General features: G+C 32.0%; 2 protein-coding genes across 5 annotated transcripts in view; one reads left to right on the top strand and one right to left on the bottom strand.

Annotated features, from left to right (window-relative positions):
- The window catches only part of LOC108563830, a 6360-nt gene extending 422 nt beyond the window's left edge, over positions 1 to 5938 (top strand). Inside the window, exons 1-2 of one of the 4 annotated variants that reach the window (XM_017922624.1) lie at positions 4364 to 4703; positions 4842 to 5938. In XM_017922624.1, the coding sequence (XP_017778113.1) occupies positions 4628 to 4703; positions 4842 to 5821 (1056 nt within the window). In that variant the 5' untranslated portion in view covers positions 4364 to 4627 and the 3' untranslated portion in view covers positions 5822 to 5938. Of the gene's footprint in view, positions 1 to 4363; positions 4704 to 4838 lie in introns of those variants that run through there. The other 3 variants (XM_017922623.1, XM_017922626.1, XM_017922625.1) reach the window with 3 other exon arrangements.
- Positions 5939 to 8237: 2299 nt separating this feature from the next.
- On the bottom strand, positions 8238 to 10891 carry LOC108563831 (transcription factor Sox-11-B-like). The gene is made up of 2 exons (XM_017922627.1): positions 10278 to 10891; positions 8238 to 9710 (listed from the first exon to the last, which is right to left on the bottom strand). Exons 1-2 carry the CDS (start codon positions 10398 to 10400, stop codon positions 8865 to 8867), a joined length of 969 nt encoding a protein of 322 aa, XP_017778116.1. The 5' UTR covers positions 10401 to 10891; the 3' UTR covers positions 8238 to 8864.
- Positions 10892 to 14115: the final 3224 nt, after the last annotated feature.

Here is a 14115-nt window from a genome sequence, read left to right as displayed (position 1 = left end):
ATTATATTGTCAAAGGGAAAAAATCAACATGCGAAGTTGAGACTAATTTTACTTGTGAAGAATCATTATCTTCAGGACATAGAACTGATATGCTGACTATTTCTTCTAGTGATGAAAGTGATTTCGAACCAGTTCGCAAATTATGCTGAACACTCTCATATAGCGACAATAATTCTAAAGAAAAAATGTGAAAAAGATTAACTTTCATAAAAAAATTCTGTATTTTTTTTTTGAAAAATTTTTCTGTATAAATTTAGAGATTATATTTTTCTGAAATTTAATAAACTAGTCTATGATTGTTAACGTTTTTATAAAATTATGAATAAACATTTCAGAAAGAATATAGTAAGACTAATTATTTTTCAGAAATTTAATAAACCTTTTTTTATGCGATTTTCGGTATATTGTAACTCATTGATTTAGTTTTATGCGGTTTTAAAAAATTATGGAACGTATCCTTTATTTTTATACGTGTGTCTAGTCCTTTTTGTGCGATTTATTTTTATGCATTTTCCTGTGGAACGTATCTACCGCATAAAAAGAGAACCAAGTGTATTTAGCTTCTAGGAAAGTCATCGTTATCGGTTTTTACGTACCTAAGAGTATTCCACAAAATCATAAATTCATACGTTTATATGGAAATTCTGATTAACGTACATTTGGTTAGTTTATTAAGTAATAATGTTGGCGTTCTCATACATTAAGTATATACATTTATATGAATATTGACCGAACTACTGTACATAAGTTTATACGAACGTAAAAATATCCGTACGGACGTACATATAATTGTGAAAGTCATCGTTTCATTTCTGTGAAAATCAATATTAACGTTCCTTCTCTTTTAAAACTCGAAAGTAAAATGTACGTTGTACGAACACAGTACCAAAAAAATAGAAATGCAAACTTTTATATGGGAATTCCGATTAGCGTACATTTATTACAAGTAAAAAAATATTTCTTCAAATGCATTACATATATTTATATGAGAATTTGCTATTGTATTTACGTACATTCACTTAGCGTACATGATCTTATGTACGCATTGTGTAGCTTAACTGAACACTGATTCTAATTATTGCACATATTCCTAAAACACGATTATTTTTTGAGAATGATCACCAAGTAAAAATAAAATCATATTTTGAATTAATCTAATTATATAATCAAATTATTACTATAAATACTAGCATATGCATAATATAACTAATCTAAAAGCACTCTACATTTTTTTTTAAATTTAGATATGCATTAATTTTAACCTCATGATGTACTTGATACAACAATTTCATTGCATTATAATAATTTGAATTATACATGATGTGAGCACTTTATACATGTTACCGCCGCCTTATAAAGGCTACAATAGGGTTCACTTGATATTGCAGTATATAGTAGAAGACCGTTAGTCTGCCAACCTTTAATCCATCAAATAAAAAAAAATCTATGCCCAGAGTAAAATGATGAATACACATTTATATCTTCTTTATATGGTTTCCATTTACTAAATCATGTTTTCTTTTCTTCTTCCTTAACAAAATTATTTTCTCTTATCAATAGCAACAATATCATATCTATCACTATACAATGAAATTCACTAAATTATTAGTAAAAACTTTTTAGTATTATCAACTTGTTTTCATAGACAATTTCATAGAAATATTGCATTTTTTTGTAGAAATTAACATGAATAACAAAATAACTTGAATATTTAATTTATTGTAGAAAAATCCAAGAATTTCGACTAAGAATAAAAACTGTTGTTCATCAAAGAAAATTTCATATTGTTCTGAGTAAGGTAAGTCGTCAGCAAGAATATTAATGATTCATGGATTCATCATTTGATGAAAGTGCAGCTGTTATAAACATGTTAATAGGTGAATGCAATGAGTTCAGTCACATTAAAAATATAATGACTTCGAACTAAACATTTAGTATTTCAAGATCATGTAGTAATCGTAATAAAAATCAACACATTTCAGTGATGTCTAAATTAATTACAGATAGAATTAGGGGATTAAATATTAAAAAATATGAAAATCTTTATTTTTTTTTAAACTACTTTATTTTTGTTGAATCTACATTGAAAACATGAAAGTAATTAAAAAAAGAATGTCTATAATCTAACACATTTGTTTCGTTTCCACTATAGTCGTTCTTTCTAGATAGTGCAAATATCAGCAACGCCATGAGTCACCACGGGTATTAATATTAACCACTAGATGCCGTACAACAATTAAAATAAGCTCATCATACTCTATTTCAGGGGTGGCCAAACTGTGGCTCGCGAGCCGCATGCGGCTCTTCATGAGTCTTGTTGGCCAATTGAGCCACAACAAAATACAAATATTATATATATATTTTATATTATGATTGAGATTTTTAAAAAAATATTATACCAAAAAGTTTAGGTGAGGCATTCAATATATTCGGGTAGGTAACAATGGCTCTTGCTGCAAGTCTGGCCACCCTTGGTCTATTTAATCAGAAATACCGATGTCCTAACATAATATTTTGGTAAGAGTCTTTATAATCATCAAAATCTACAGGTGACCTCCAAATAACGTTTTAATTTTTGATTATTTACTGTTGGAAAAACAGATTTTTGTTGTTCCTCATAAACAGCTTGGGTCAAGTGAATAAAAACATCAAATACGAATAATAGTAGTTATTCATAACGGGTTCATCGAAGATAATGCAATGTTAAAATAATACAAGCTTCTATAAAATTCACCTTTTAACCACAAGTACTGTAAAATCTTGACTATACTGACATTACTTTTACACATTTTGAACACATTTAAGTCATTTAAAAAAAAATACGAATACAATCTTAAAAAGTTATGGGTGCGTATTATATACGCAATATAATGATGGAGAAATAAAGAACTTGTTTGACATGGTTGTGGTTGTCTATCTATCTTTTATGGAATATTTCCAATAATACAAAATTTTCCATCAGTTCTGAACGACTAGGAATTACATCCGGTGATAAAGTACCGTTAATCTCTTACATTTCGAAATACCCGTTCCATCTACCTAGGACAGTGTAATGAGATAGGGGTGACAATATTCTTACAGTTGAGTTGAAGACCGAATAAACGCTATATCCTTTTACACATCTCTTTCTTGACTTCTGATGAACATTTACAAGGATCTTCAACACTAAACCGACTATGTATACTAACCAAAAATATAAATAAAGAATTTAAAAATGAAACATTTATGACATCGCGACTAGTGGATGCAGTCCTAAAGTAAGTTGCAAAATATATCCTTATTATAACCTTAAAATTAATTTAGCTGCAATTTACTATAATAATGTAGTTCAAAATTTAAGTTAGGTGAAATAAATTTAATTACTTGTGAAACTTGCCTAGTTTAAACCAAATCAGTTTCTTGAATTCAAATTGTCCAAATAGAGGAATAGCTCAAAAGTTGTAATTAGTAGTAATTCCATATAAAACTTTAGGGTAAGACAAATGAAATTAAAATTATCAAATTTTGAATTAGAAACGGATAAAAAACAAATATAAACATTACATGTTTTTGACTTTTCTCAATTAATTTTATTGAAAATTAAAAAATATGTTGGTGATCCATATTCGATAATCTTATATATTTACTACTGGAGGATCTTGAGGTTGGAAACTGGCAAAGCTCTTAACAAATACAGATTCTACTATTATTACTGTCATACCATGCATCTTCTACATTACTGCTGCATAAAGCATGGAGAAACGGTCATAAAACAAATCACAAATGCAGCATCGCTCGTTTTTATTAATTTTCCAGAAGGACCACGAAATGCCAGACTGAATGTCACTCGCATTTCGGCGTTGGAAAAAGATTAATGTGTGCGCTCCTGCAACCGACCACGTGTTTTCTGCAATCTGCAATAAAGCTTTACAATTTGTTTCGTGCACGGTGCGATTTAATTATTTGCACACGAAAATGGTACCGGTCATCCATCCGTCCGGTTGTCCATGCAGCGTCCGCCTTCTGCGTTGCCTCCCACTGCAATTAATTGAATTATGCACATGCATTTGTTTATATTCAGCCGGGCAGAAAGACGTAGGGTCGTTAGCCCTATTTATGGTTTCGCGGAGGACAATAACGCCCTCACCGACTGCAATAAACAAGAACCTCCGGCGCTTGCCGCTCGCAAATATTTATTTGCCATATTTGTATAAATATATAAAGTAACCTTGGAACAGATACATTAATAAATGGTTTGATACTTTGTTGGCGTGGCAGAGTGCCAATGCTACGGACGACGTATAAAATAAAAGGAGCATCGTTACAGTTCTAGGAACATGTTATTTTCGGGTAGGCCACACACACAAATTTAACTCCTATCTGCATACATTACTTATTCCTTTGCATTCGCATCAATTATTATGATCTAGTGACAACCTTCAAACAATTGGACTCTACTGTCAAACTAGTGTCAAAGTCAATGGATCATCTATTTTCGTTGTTGCTTCGGTTCCGTCAAAAAAAATAATAGAAAAACAAATAGCGAATATGTTTTTACTATAAAAGTGTTGGCCTTGAAATAAAAGAAAATCAGCATAGTATAAAATTCTCAAAGCGGATGTTGGTTGTTTGAAAGTTCGCTGCGACGATGCTAGTTACTTTGAAGCTTCCGGACGGCCGATCGGCGAACCTTTTTTATATCAAGAAGAAGTGCAAAGACGGGCGTAAGTGTGGCATTAATTAAATTAAGTACTAGCCGTCGGCAGTAATTTCGTGCATCTTGGCAGATGCCGCATCTAAATGTCGTTTAAATGGCGCAAACAAATGACAACTAATATGGGTGTTTTTTTTTCTCCTAGCAGGTAAACAAAACAAGAAACAGTTGAAGGTTGTCAAAGTCAAGTCCGTGGAGATGAGCGAAGGTAACCTGAAGTTGAGGATGAACAACAACCGAGTGACGTATACCAACAAGAAGAATGCTCGCGATGAGAAGAACGTCGATAGAAAGAAAGTTATATTGAATTTGATAAAACCACAAGATATGGTGTTGCCAGTGCCGTCCGGCTTCGACTGCCGCTCCAAGATGGGTCAGTTCGGGTGGATATCTTTCGAGGTGAAACATATACCTTTCATATACAGGTACGAATCGACGAAATTGGTCGCGCTTCGGATCGTGAATCAGGTCATATTCCCGCGCTTCTTGAACTCCTTCCGCCAACTGCTGTTCGATTTTTTCGTGGTGAAGTCGTTCACGATGACGGACGTCGAAAGGCAACTCTACAACGATATCAATTTCAACCATTGCAACGGGGCGTACGGTCTGAACAGCTTCCAGTCCGGTGTGCAACTAGTGTCTCTCGATGACCTGACGAAGCTGTACGACTTCTTCGTCTTCGCCTACGGCAAGCTCAAGCTGAAGTCGAAGGAGCTGAGCTCGAACTACGGTTACATTGCGATCAACGGAAACAACAACATTGTGCCATTCGTGCGCATCAGAGATAGCATCTGTTTTCCCATCGTGTACTTCGATGGTGACTTCAAGTATCTCATCAAGTTCACGTTCCAAGTCGATGATTATTACACCGGAGTACTCAAATTCCTGATAAGGTTAATGAACGTCGAGCTGAAGTTCGACAAGATCCAAGTGATCACGCTGGATGAGATCAAGAAGTTCTTCGAGCCCAATACGACTTTCGAGCATACGTGGATTGGCAAGGAGTCGGATGTTTTTCTGAATACTGGCAAAGGAAGCAACGAATGCATCATGCGGGTTCAAAATGCAGATGAACCGGTGACACCACTGACGTCTGTCAACAAAACTGCAAATATTTACAACATGTGAATCTTATGCAAAGGTCAAAACTCCAAGATTTTATTAGATCTCAACTGTACAATCCCACTTTATAGTATTTAAATGTTACTCATTGTAAAATACTCAATGATATTCTTAGTAATTAAAGCATTGTTTACCAAGTCTAAGCTATTTTCCTTACATGTCTCCTGATAAAAAATAATTTAAAATACCTTCAAGCAACACATATAATTCATTTATTTTTACACGCTCTTCACACAATCTGATTCACTTAAATTTCATTTAAAATATTTCAAATAACAACATCATAAAAGTAAAATAAATTGATTCATGAACAAATAAGTAATTATCAATGTTTAAACATTTTATTTAATTACGCCATAACATTGAAAGGTTATCGACTTCTTGTTAATATACATTACTAATATTTTCCCTATCCTTGACTTAAAGTTTCAAAAACAACATCTTATTCTTCAACACTTCCATTTGTTTTTTGGTATCTAGATTGAAGTAATTAACAAAAAAAATCTTATTCGTGATCAACTTTTTTTTAAAGCTTTTGCCATGATCAATAATAATGACAGCTTTATAAAGTATACTTATTTTTTATAAAAATTAATGATATTGTGAAAAAATAATTATTAACTTACCTTTTGCCTTGATTATGAAACTTAAATAAAAGAGAAGAGGATAAACTAGAGGTCTGAATAAATTAATTCATTGATTATATAAAAATGTAATTGTATATATATGCATATGTACATATAGTATTGTATGTCCCACAGATCTGGATAAAATTCATACTTTTCACAAACTTATCAATATTGTCAAAAGTAAATACTAAATATGTATCCACTTTGCAGGATGTATAAAATCGATATATAATAATATAAAAAAAGGAAATACTTACTAAAATTAGTTAATAGCATTAACATTTAAGTTAATATTAAAATAAAGTTGATTATAAAATCATTAGGGTAGGAATATAAAGTGGTAAATGGTATGCGATGGGATAACTGAAAACAAGTGTTGTTTTTTTTTTGGCAAATTTTCTTCCTTATAATTTCAAATGATTGCGTTATAAAAATTAACAAAAACATATTACTTTTTTTTACACGAATAATAATGTACAGTATATACAATCTAAGACAGCAGAGCAACCTCAGTTATTGATGACAACGTGTTTTTGCTTCGTTATGCAATGGACAGAGTACAAGACAAGATCAGATCGAACGAGAGAAGGAAACTCTGCACGTTTATGAAAGTAACCAAAAAAAAAATAACATAAGATTGGGTACAAAAATACACCGAATGTTTCTTTTTTTTACTATTATCTTCATTTTTTTTAGTTATTACTTTCTTCAATATACATTTTTTCCGTCTCATTTTTTTTTAATAAAATTTTTAAAATTTGTAAACTTTGATTATATGGACAGTTTATTCTAATTTTTTTGTTGTTGTTTAACATTATAAAATTATTTTCTATACACAGAAAGCACTCGTAAAATGCTAATTAATATATATATTTTTTCCATCATTAACGAATATATAATACACATTGCTCGCTACTCGATAAAAATCTTAAAAATTGCTTACTCTACTCTTATTGAAAATTTGTGCATTGACTCCACGAAGAAAGTTTAAACGAAATTGATAAGCGTAGTATAATAATAACATAATTGAAATATAAAATACAACAAAACTGAATATAAGTAATTTCGAACGTATTGGCAACAGAAAAATTTAATGGTATGGCCCCAACGATTTATTATAAAATATTTTTATTTATTTATTTTTATTATTTTTTTTGTTATTTTCACTTTCTTGAAATTCTATTTTATATGTTTATATTATAACTTTTGCACACATCTACAGATACAGGCATACACCACTTAACGACGCGGAACGAAGGTCGTGGGTGGCGATGGTGGAAAGTTGGGAAGGAGGGAAATATTAGAGAAGGGGGATATAGAGATTGTGAGACACGTAAGCTAGTGATCGAATGATAGCGCCGCGTATAAACGACGCTCTGCGGGGCAACGCTAAGCGGGTTTGCCTGTACGAGTCCATCCTCGCGAACAGAGTCTATAGATATTATTACACTGATAATGGCGACCCGCTATCTCTAAAACCACATTGTCCACAGACCGCTACAAAAGTTTTAAACCTAATAAAAATCAAAAATCGTATCATAATAATATAATATGTATAGAATATACGAGATATATCTGGCTTTAAATAATAAAGATTCAGTAGTTGCTGAAAAATATTTAATGCTCTCTAAATCGCAAATAAAATGTATATATATAAACAAACGAACAAATATTAGTGGTGGGGGTTGAATCCTTTTTCCGGGATAATATTAGCGATTATCCGGTAGAAATACCCCAGATACAGGAAATAAAAGACAATTTCTGAAATTGTGCAAAAAGTAAGATTTCTTCTCTTTTTTTTTGAAAAATGAAAGTATTGGTCATCAAAACGATGAATCACAGCCTGATTGTATCCCGCCGTCGCGGCTAGGTGAGACGAGTCGAAATAGGACACCCAAAATATTACTTCTTTTTTTTCGTCTTTCGGGTCCACAATATCGAACCGAACTAGGCACTAACAACTGGTTGAATTCGGGAATACTTAATATTAATACAATGAAAAAAAAATCCAAATTAATTATATTCTCACCGAACGACAACATCGCGCTGAATAAATGTTGTTGCCTAAACTAAGGTTAACTAGAACGTTTTTTTTTTGTTGTAAACTGTCGTTTCGTTTCCGTTTTCTGCTCTTTCCTTCTTTTTTTTGAATAATAAATGTATTTGATATTAACTGCGCTTAGCAACACTATAAACGTTGTTAAATACAAAACATAAAATGAGATCATATTTACGTGAATGACGCAAATGCAGCCACACCAACGAATTGAGCTGACTGAGTCATAACTGTACTAGTTCGATACGCAACGGTAACATGGGTTTAGTACATTTATGTGGACGTAATAACGCACTTGAAATTGTTGTATAACCAACGCTGTCTAGTATGTCTATCGGTTTGCGTGACGATCCTCGGCGGTCGTTCAATTGGTGAACAGTGACTGCGAGTTCCAGTCACCGGAGAGGAGATCGGACACGTCTGGGGTGCACGAGAAGTTCAGGTGAGACGTCGCGTCGGAACCAACCTCCATGTGTTTATCCATGTCGGCGAGGGCCTCGAAGCTGAAGTCGTCTTGTATGAGGTCGGTGAGGGCGTCCAGATCGTCGAGCGTCGTGTCCAGCTTTTCCTCCGGCTCCTCCTTGACGTACGGCGGAAACGTCGCTCGACTGACGTCCATCAGCAGCTGATCGTCGTAGAAGGAGGCACTTTCCGGCGAGTCTGGCGTGTCGCAGGACGGACTGGACGGCACCTTTGCGTGGGCGGTGATGAAGTTGGGGGAAGACAGGAACATCTGCATCTGCGGTCCCCCTTTCAGCTTGTCTTTGAGCTTGCTCGTCACGTCGACGTCGGCCGCGCGCCTCGGTACGCTCTCCACGATCGTCTCGAAGACCTGTCTTGCAACAGCCGTCGTATTCAGATTGTTATTACTATCGTTCCTCTTGCCGCGAGGCTTCGGCTTTATCTTCTTCGTCGCATGCACCACCTTGCTGCTGCTGCTGGTGCTGCTGACTTTGTTGCTTTTTTTTCTCGGTCTGTACTTGTAATCTGGGTACTCTTTCTGGTGCAGCAACCTAAGCTTCTCCGCCTCCTGCTTGAACGGCAACCTCTCGTCCTCGTCCAGGGACCTCCAACGTCCACCGAGCTTCTTCGAAATCTCCGCGTTGTGCATGTCCGGCTGAGTCTCGCAGATTTTTCGACGTTCGATCTGAGACCACACCATGAACGCATTCATCGGCCTCTTAATATGATTAGGATTGTTCTTCTTCGTCTGCAACAATCCGAGAAAAAAAAACACCGTTCAAATAAAACTGCTTCATTACAAGCAAACAAATAAACAAACAACCGTGACCCGTGCATTTTCAAAACAGTTCCTCTATTTATATTTAGATCATTCAACAAAACAACATCTCCGACATTTACGAGCGCAGACTGAAAACGATTATTTTTATCATACACCTAAAAAAATATATAACATAATAAATTGCATTTACAACACCAACCGATAGTTCCGGACTTTCAATAACGAACATAGAAAAAAAAGAGCAATGTATTTTCATAAACCAGAAATCCGTGACTCACGAGTCCTTGAAATGTATAAAAAGATAAAACGCAAGTATAATTAAAATTAAATTTTGAATCTAAATAAAATCGATTAATAAAACAGAATTTTGTATCATAAAAAGTTAAAAGTGTACTAAATAATAAAATTTAGTTGAAATCCTATTGAATTGCTCGACAATTGTATTTAATTTACAGTTTAAAACTTTGGATGAGTGTAGTAAATCAAATTAAAATTTTGAAATTCGGGGATGGATGGAGAAGGCAGGTTACGTACCTGAGTGGCATCGGAGTAAGGCGTTGCACTGTTCAGGTCAATTTTTTGAGATCCAAATAGTGGCTGGTTATTATTGCTGTTCGGTAACATTCCTGAAGAATCCATGTTTTGTTGCGGCACCATAATCCAAAATTAATTGTCACACGCACTACACTGGGCAATTGCACGCGTCAATGTTACGTTGCTCTCGGATGTCCTGTTGTTGATGATGATGATGGATTGTCTTGCAACTGCGACTTCATTAAGACTGCCTACAGCTTCATCTGTAACTACCGACTGAGGCTCGTCCACACTTCTGTTATGGTCTCAGCTGATCACCCCTTCCCCCAAAACGACGCGAGTGGGAGGGAGAAACGCATGTGCAGCGATAATTTTATTATCGTTAACAGCTGATATTTGTGTACGTCTCTTATCGGCAGGATACTGCACTCCTTCCACGGACGAAAGTTATAATTTATATATATTGTTTTTCTTTTTTATTTCAATTGTCCTTGGTGGACAATTTCTGTTGAACCTTCGAAAGTTTTGCGTGCCAAAACTTTTACTACTTTGAAACGAGTCAATTCAAATATATTCGTTTCAGTGAGCTTTCAGTAGAGTACATCGCGCGCAAACTGTTGCGAACAACTGAAACGGGGAACTTCGTCCGTCTGTATTTCATTCTTCCCCACCACATCCCTAGTTGAAACGAATCCTCTTTGGCGGCAGCACATGCTTGATGACTCTTCGGCTTCGCTTCAACTACGTTCTCAACTTCAAAAAGTTTCAATCGAACGAACTATAAATACAACTGTGTTATTTATTTGACAAACAAGAATTAGTCTTGTGGAGATAGCGTTTTACTAACTGTAAATGGAATTTAATCTAAAGACATTATCACAAAAATAACACGTATTAAATAACAAATTTTTCGTTTATTTGTTTGTAATATGTTTTACATACAACTTATCTAGAGGTTTACTATTAACATACATTTCTTAGAAAAAATATCACTATCACAGACAGACTGAATTGATTGGTACTAAAACTATGTTAGTTGTTTACATTATGAATAGATTAGGTCCTAATGCAATTCATTTCTTAATACCAAATATAAGAAAACTGAAGTTTCTTATAAAATAAGATGAATTTATTATTTTTTGGAAAATAAACTAAAATATTTTTTTTGTGGTTTAAGTATTAATATACTTTTCATTAATAATTGAAGAAAAAAATCTAGAAATATTCTAATTTATTTAAATTGGTTGTAAAATTTGCAAATTATTGAATAAAATTACCAAAATAGAAATTTATCTAAATTCACTGTTAAAGTAATCTTTTTGGTTCAATTAGAAACAACATAATAAAAATTAATGAAATGCAGATTTTTCTAACATTTTGTAACATATTTGAGTTAAATATCGCACGTAAATAAATAATTGTATTAATTAGAACCAAAATATAAATTGAATATATTTAATTGACTATAAATTTTATAATTCAAAATAAATAATCGTAAAAAAATAAAATTACAACTTTTCAAAATGTTTATTAATTTCTTGTATTTCGTTGAAAGAATTATGTAAATCATCGAATAATATTACTAATTATGAACCAAATAGTAAAATTATTCAACAATAACGTAAATTAGTAAGGTTTGAAATAATAAATTCTATTTTTGATATTGATATTGAATTGAATTATATCGAAAAAAAATGAAATAGTTTATAAAATATATTAAGAAATATGTTCGTAATAAATTGTAATATTTAGTATGTACTTTGCAAACCTGTATATGAAAGTTTTCCTAAAAATAACTGAATAGAAAAGGCAGGGACCCGGAAAATAAGGAAGTGTGAATATTTCATGTACACTTGACTACCGTCTAAAACGCAACAAACGAGGGTGAGAAACTCCGCACTAACATTGTATATTATGTACATAAATGATGCAAAATGGACAAAATTCAAGGAAAATAATTTATTATATTGATGTTATTTTCTCTAATAATATTGTCCGAAGTAGTACATTTATTTGAAAGGAACAAAATCAGAATAAATACTAGAAAAATTCAATATTAACCATTCGCTAAGAACTAAGATGTGACAATCACTGCAGTAGCCATGCTTACAATTTTGTATAAGCATAGTCTACTGTGTAAAAGGATAGGGCGGATATATCCGCCGCTCGTCCGAAATTTAAAAAAAAAATGCAAAAAGGTATAAAAAAATGGATTTTTGTTCATTAAATAACAAATGATGTTTGAACTAAATATTATAATAATGAAATATAGGAGTAAAATGTATTTTATAAATAAAAAATAAATACAAAATTTAATTGGATAATAAAATGCATTTATTGTTACTTGCTCACTAATTAGCTAATTTTTCAAATGTAAAAGGTTTGTATGTAAATGGTGTGTGCATTTATAATTAATTTACACCATGGCTAATTGTAATCATTCATATTTGGATTACAACGGAGAACGACAAATATGAGAACAAAAGCGACAACAATAATGAACGTAATTATTTAATTCTATACAGAACAGGTGAACAATTGAACAATGTACAAAAGACCTGTTAACATACATACCATAAATAAGAATTAAAAAAAAAAATCAATACTATCGATGACATAATAAAAAAAATTGAAAGTGATTTAGTGGATCAAAAACTTTATTTTATTCTATTACAGATTAGTCTATTACGAATATTCATCGATGAGAATTTTATTTTTTGAAATCAATAAAAAATAACGTGATGAATGTATCTAATAGTGAATTTTACAAATTGAAAATAAAATATACACTTAAGTAGTATTAAATACTTGTATCTAAACTAAACTATAGTAAAATAATAAGTGGATATAATTAGTAATCATTTCAAGGTTTCCAATGATTCATTACTTTCAATAAACTTGAAGATGGTCTTCATTGTCGAACAATTAAAGAAACAACCAGAATACTAAGTAGCTGGTAAAAATATAGATTGGAATCGCATTTAAATAATCTCATAATTAAGAAATGGTATAATTATAAATTAATTAAAAAGAACTAATTGGGATTTTTATACTTTTACAATATTTCGAATACATGAAAATAACTAGAAATTTCTCGAATGGTTCTTTTCACATATTGACATATACATATAAAGGGTGTCCCAAACGCAAGATTTGAATTTGACGCCATTTGTGCAGTAAAGTGTTGTCAACCCAAAAAAAAAACAATTTGACAGCTGAGAGGTTAGGGTTAGTAAAAATCTTGCGTTAATTTTGGGACACCCTTTTTATAAGTAGTATTAAATATACCAAAGAATAAGTAGATATCAATATTAATCATGTTTAAAAATAATTAATATTTACTTAGAAATCACAATTTATTGGCAAACTAAATTATAATATACTTAAGAAACCAGTTTGGATTAAATAAAATGTGGGGTTCCCTCAGTGAATCTAATATCGAAAGTTTAATTTAAGCTCTATTTAATTGAAAGTTTCTATAAAAATATATAGGTTTTCAGTTTTCATTACACTACCAGAAACTAAATAGAGAGATTTAAGATATACTACTTCACAATAGCATAATCTCAATATGACTTATTTTAATTAATTGTAACTTAATTTAAAAAAATTAATTGATTTGTCTGAAGTTGAAATTATTATACGTTTAATATATTTCGAATATAAATGAAAATAAATATGATTAAATGTTACAAAATATTATGCAACTCATCGAAAACATCGACATATTATTTATTTGCAACTATTTAAACAAAATTAATACTTGTTGTGATATTAATCATGATTAATCAGTTAATAATCATTAATAGTTGTATTATTAATAAACACGAAAATGATA

This window comes from Nicrophorus vespilloides, unplaced genomic scaffold, assembly GCF_001412225.1.
Source record: "Nicrophorus vespilloides isolate i.1.1-1 unplaced genomic scaffold, Nicve_v1.0, whole genome shotgun sequence".
Classification (NCBI taxonomy): Eukaryota; Metazoa; Arthropoda; class Insecta; order Coleoptera; family Silphidae; genus Nicrophorus; species Nicrophorus vespilloides.
This window is presented reverse-complemented; position numbering and strand designations above follow the sequence as displayed.

Coding starts and splice junctions, on each gene's coding strand:
- LOC108563831 (XM_017922627.1), bottom strand. CDS start 10,400: ATGGTGCCGCAACAAAACATGGATTCTTCAGGAATGTTACCGAACAGC. Junction 9,711..10,277: donor CTTACTCCGATGCCACTCAG/GTACGTAACCTG, acceptor GGATTGTTGCAG/ACGAAGAAGAACAATCCTAA.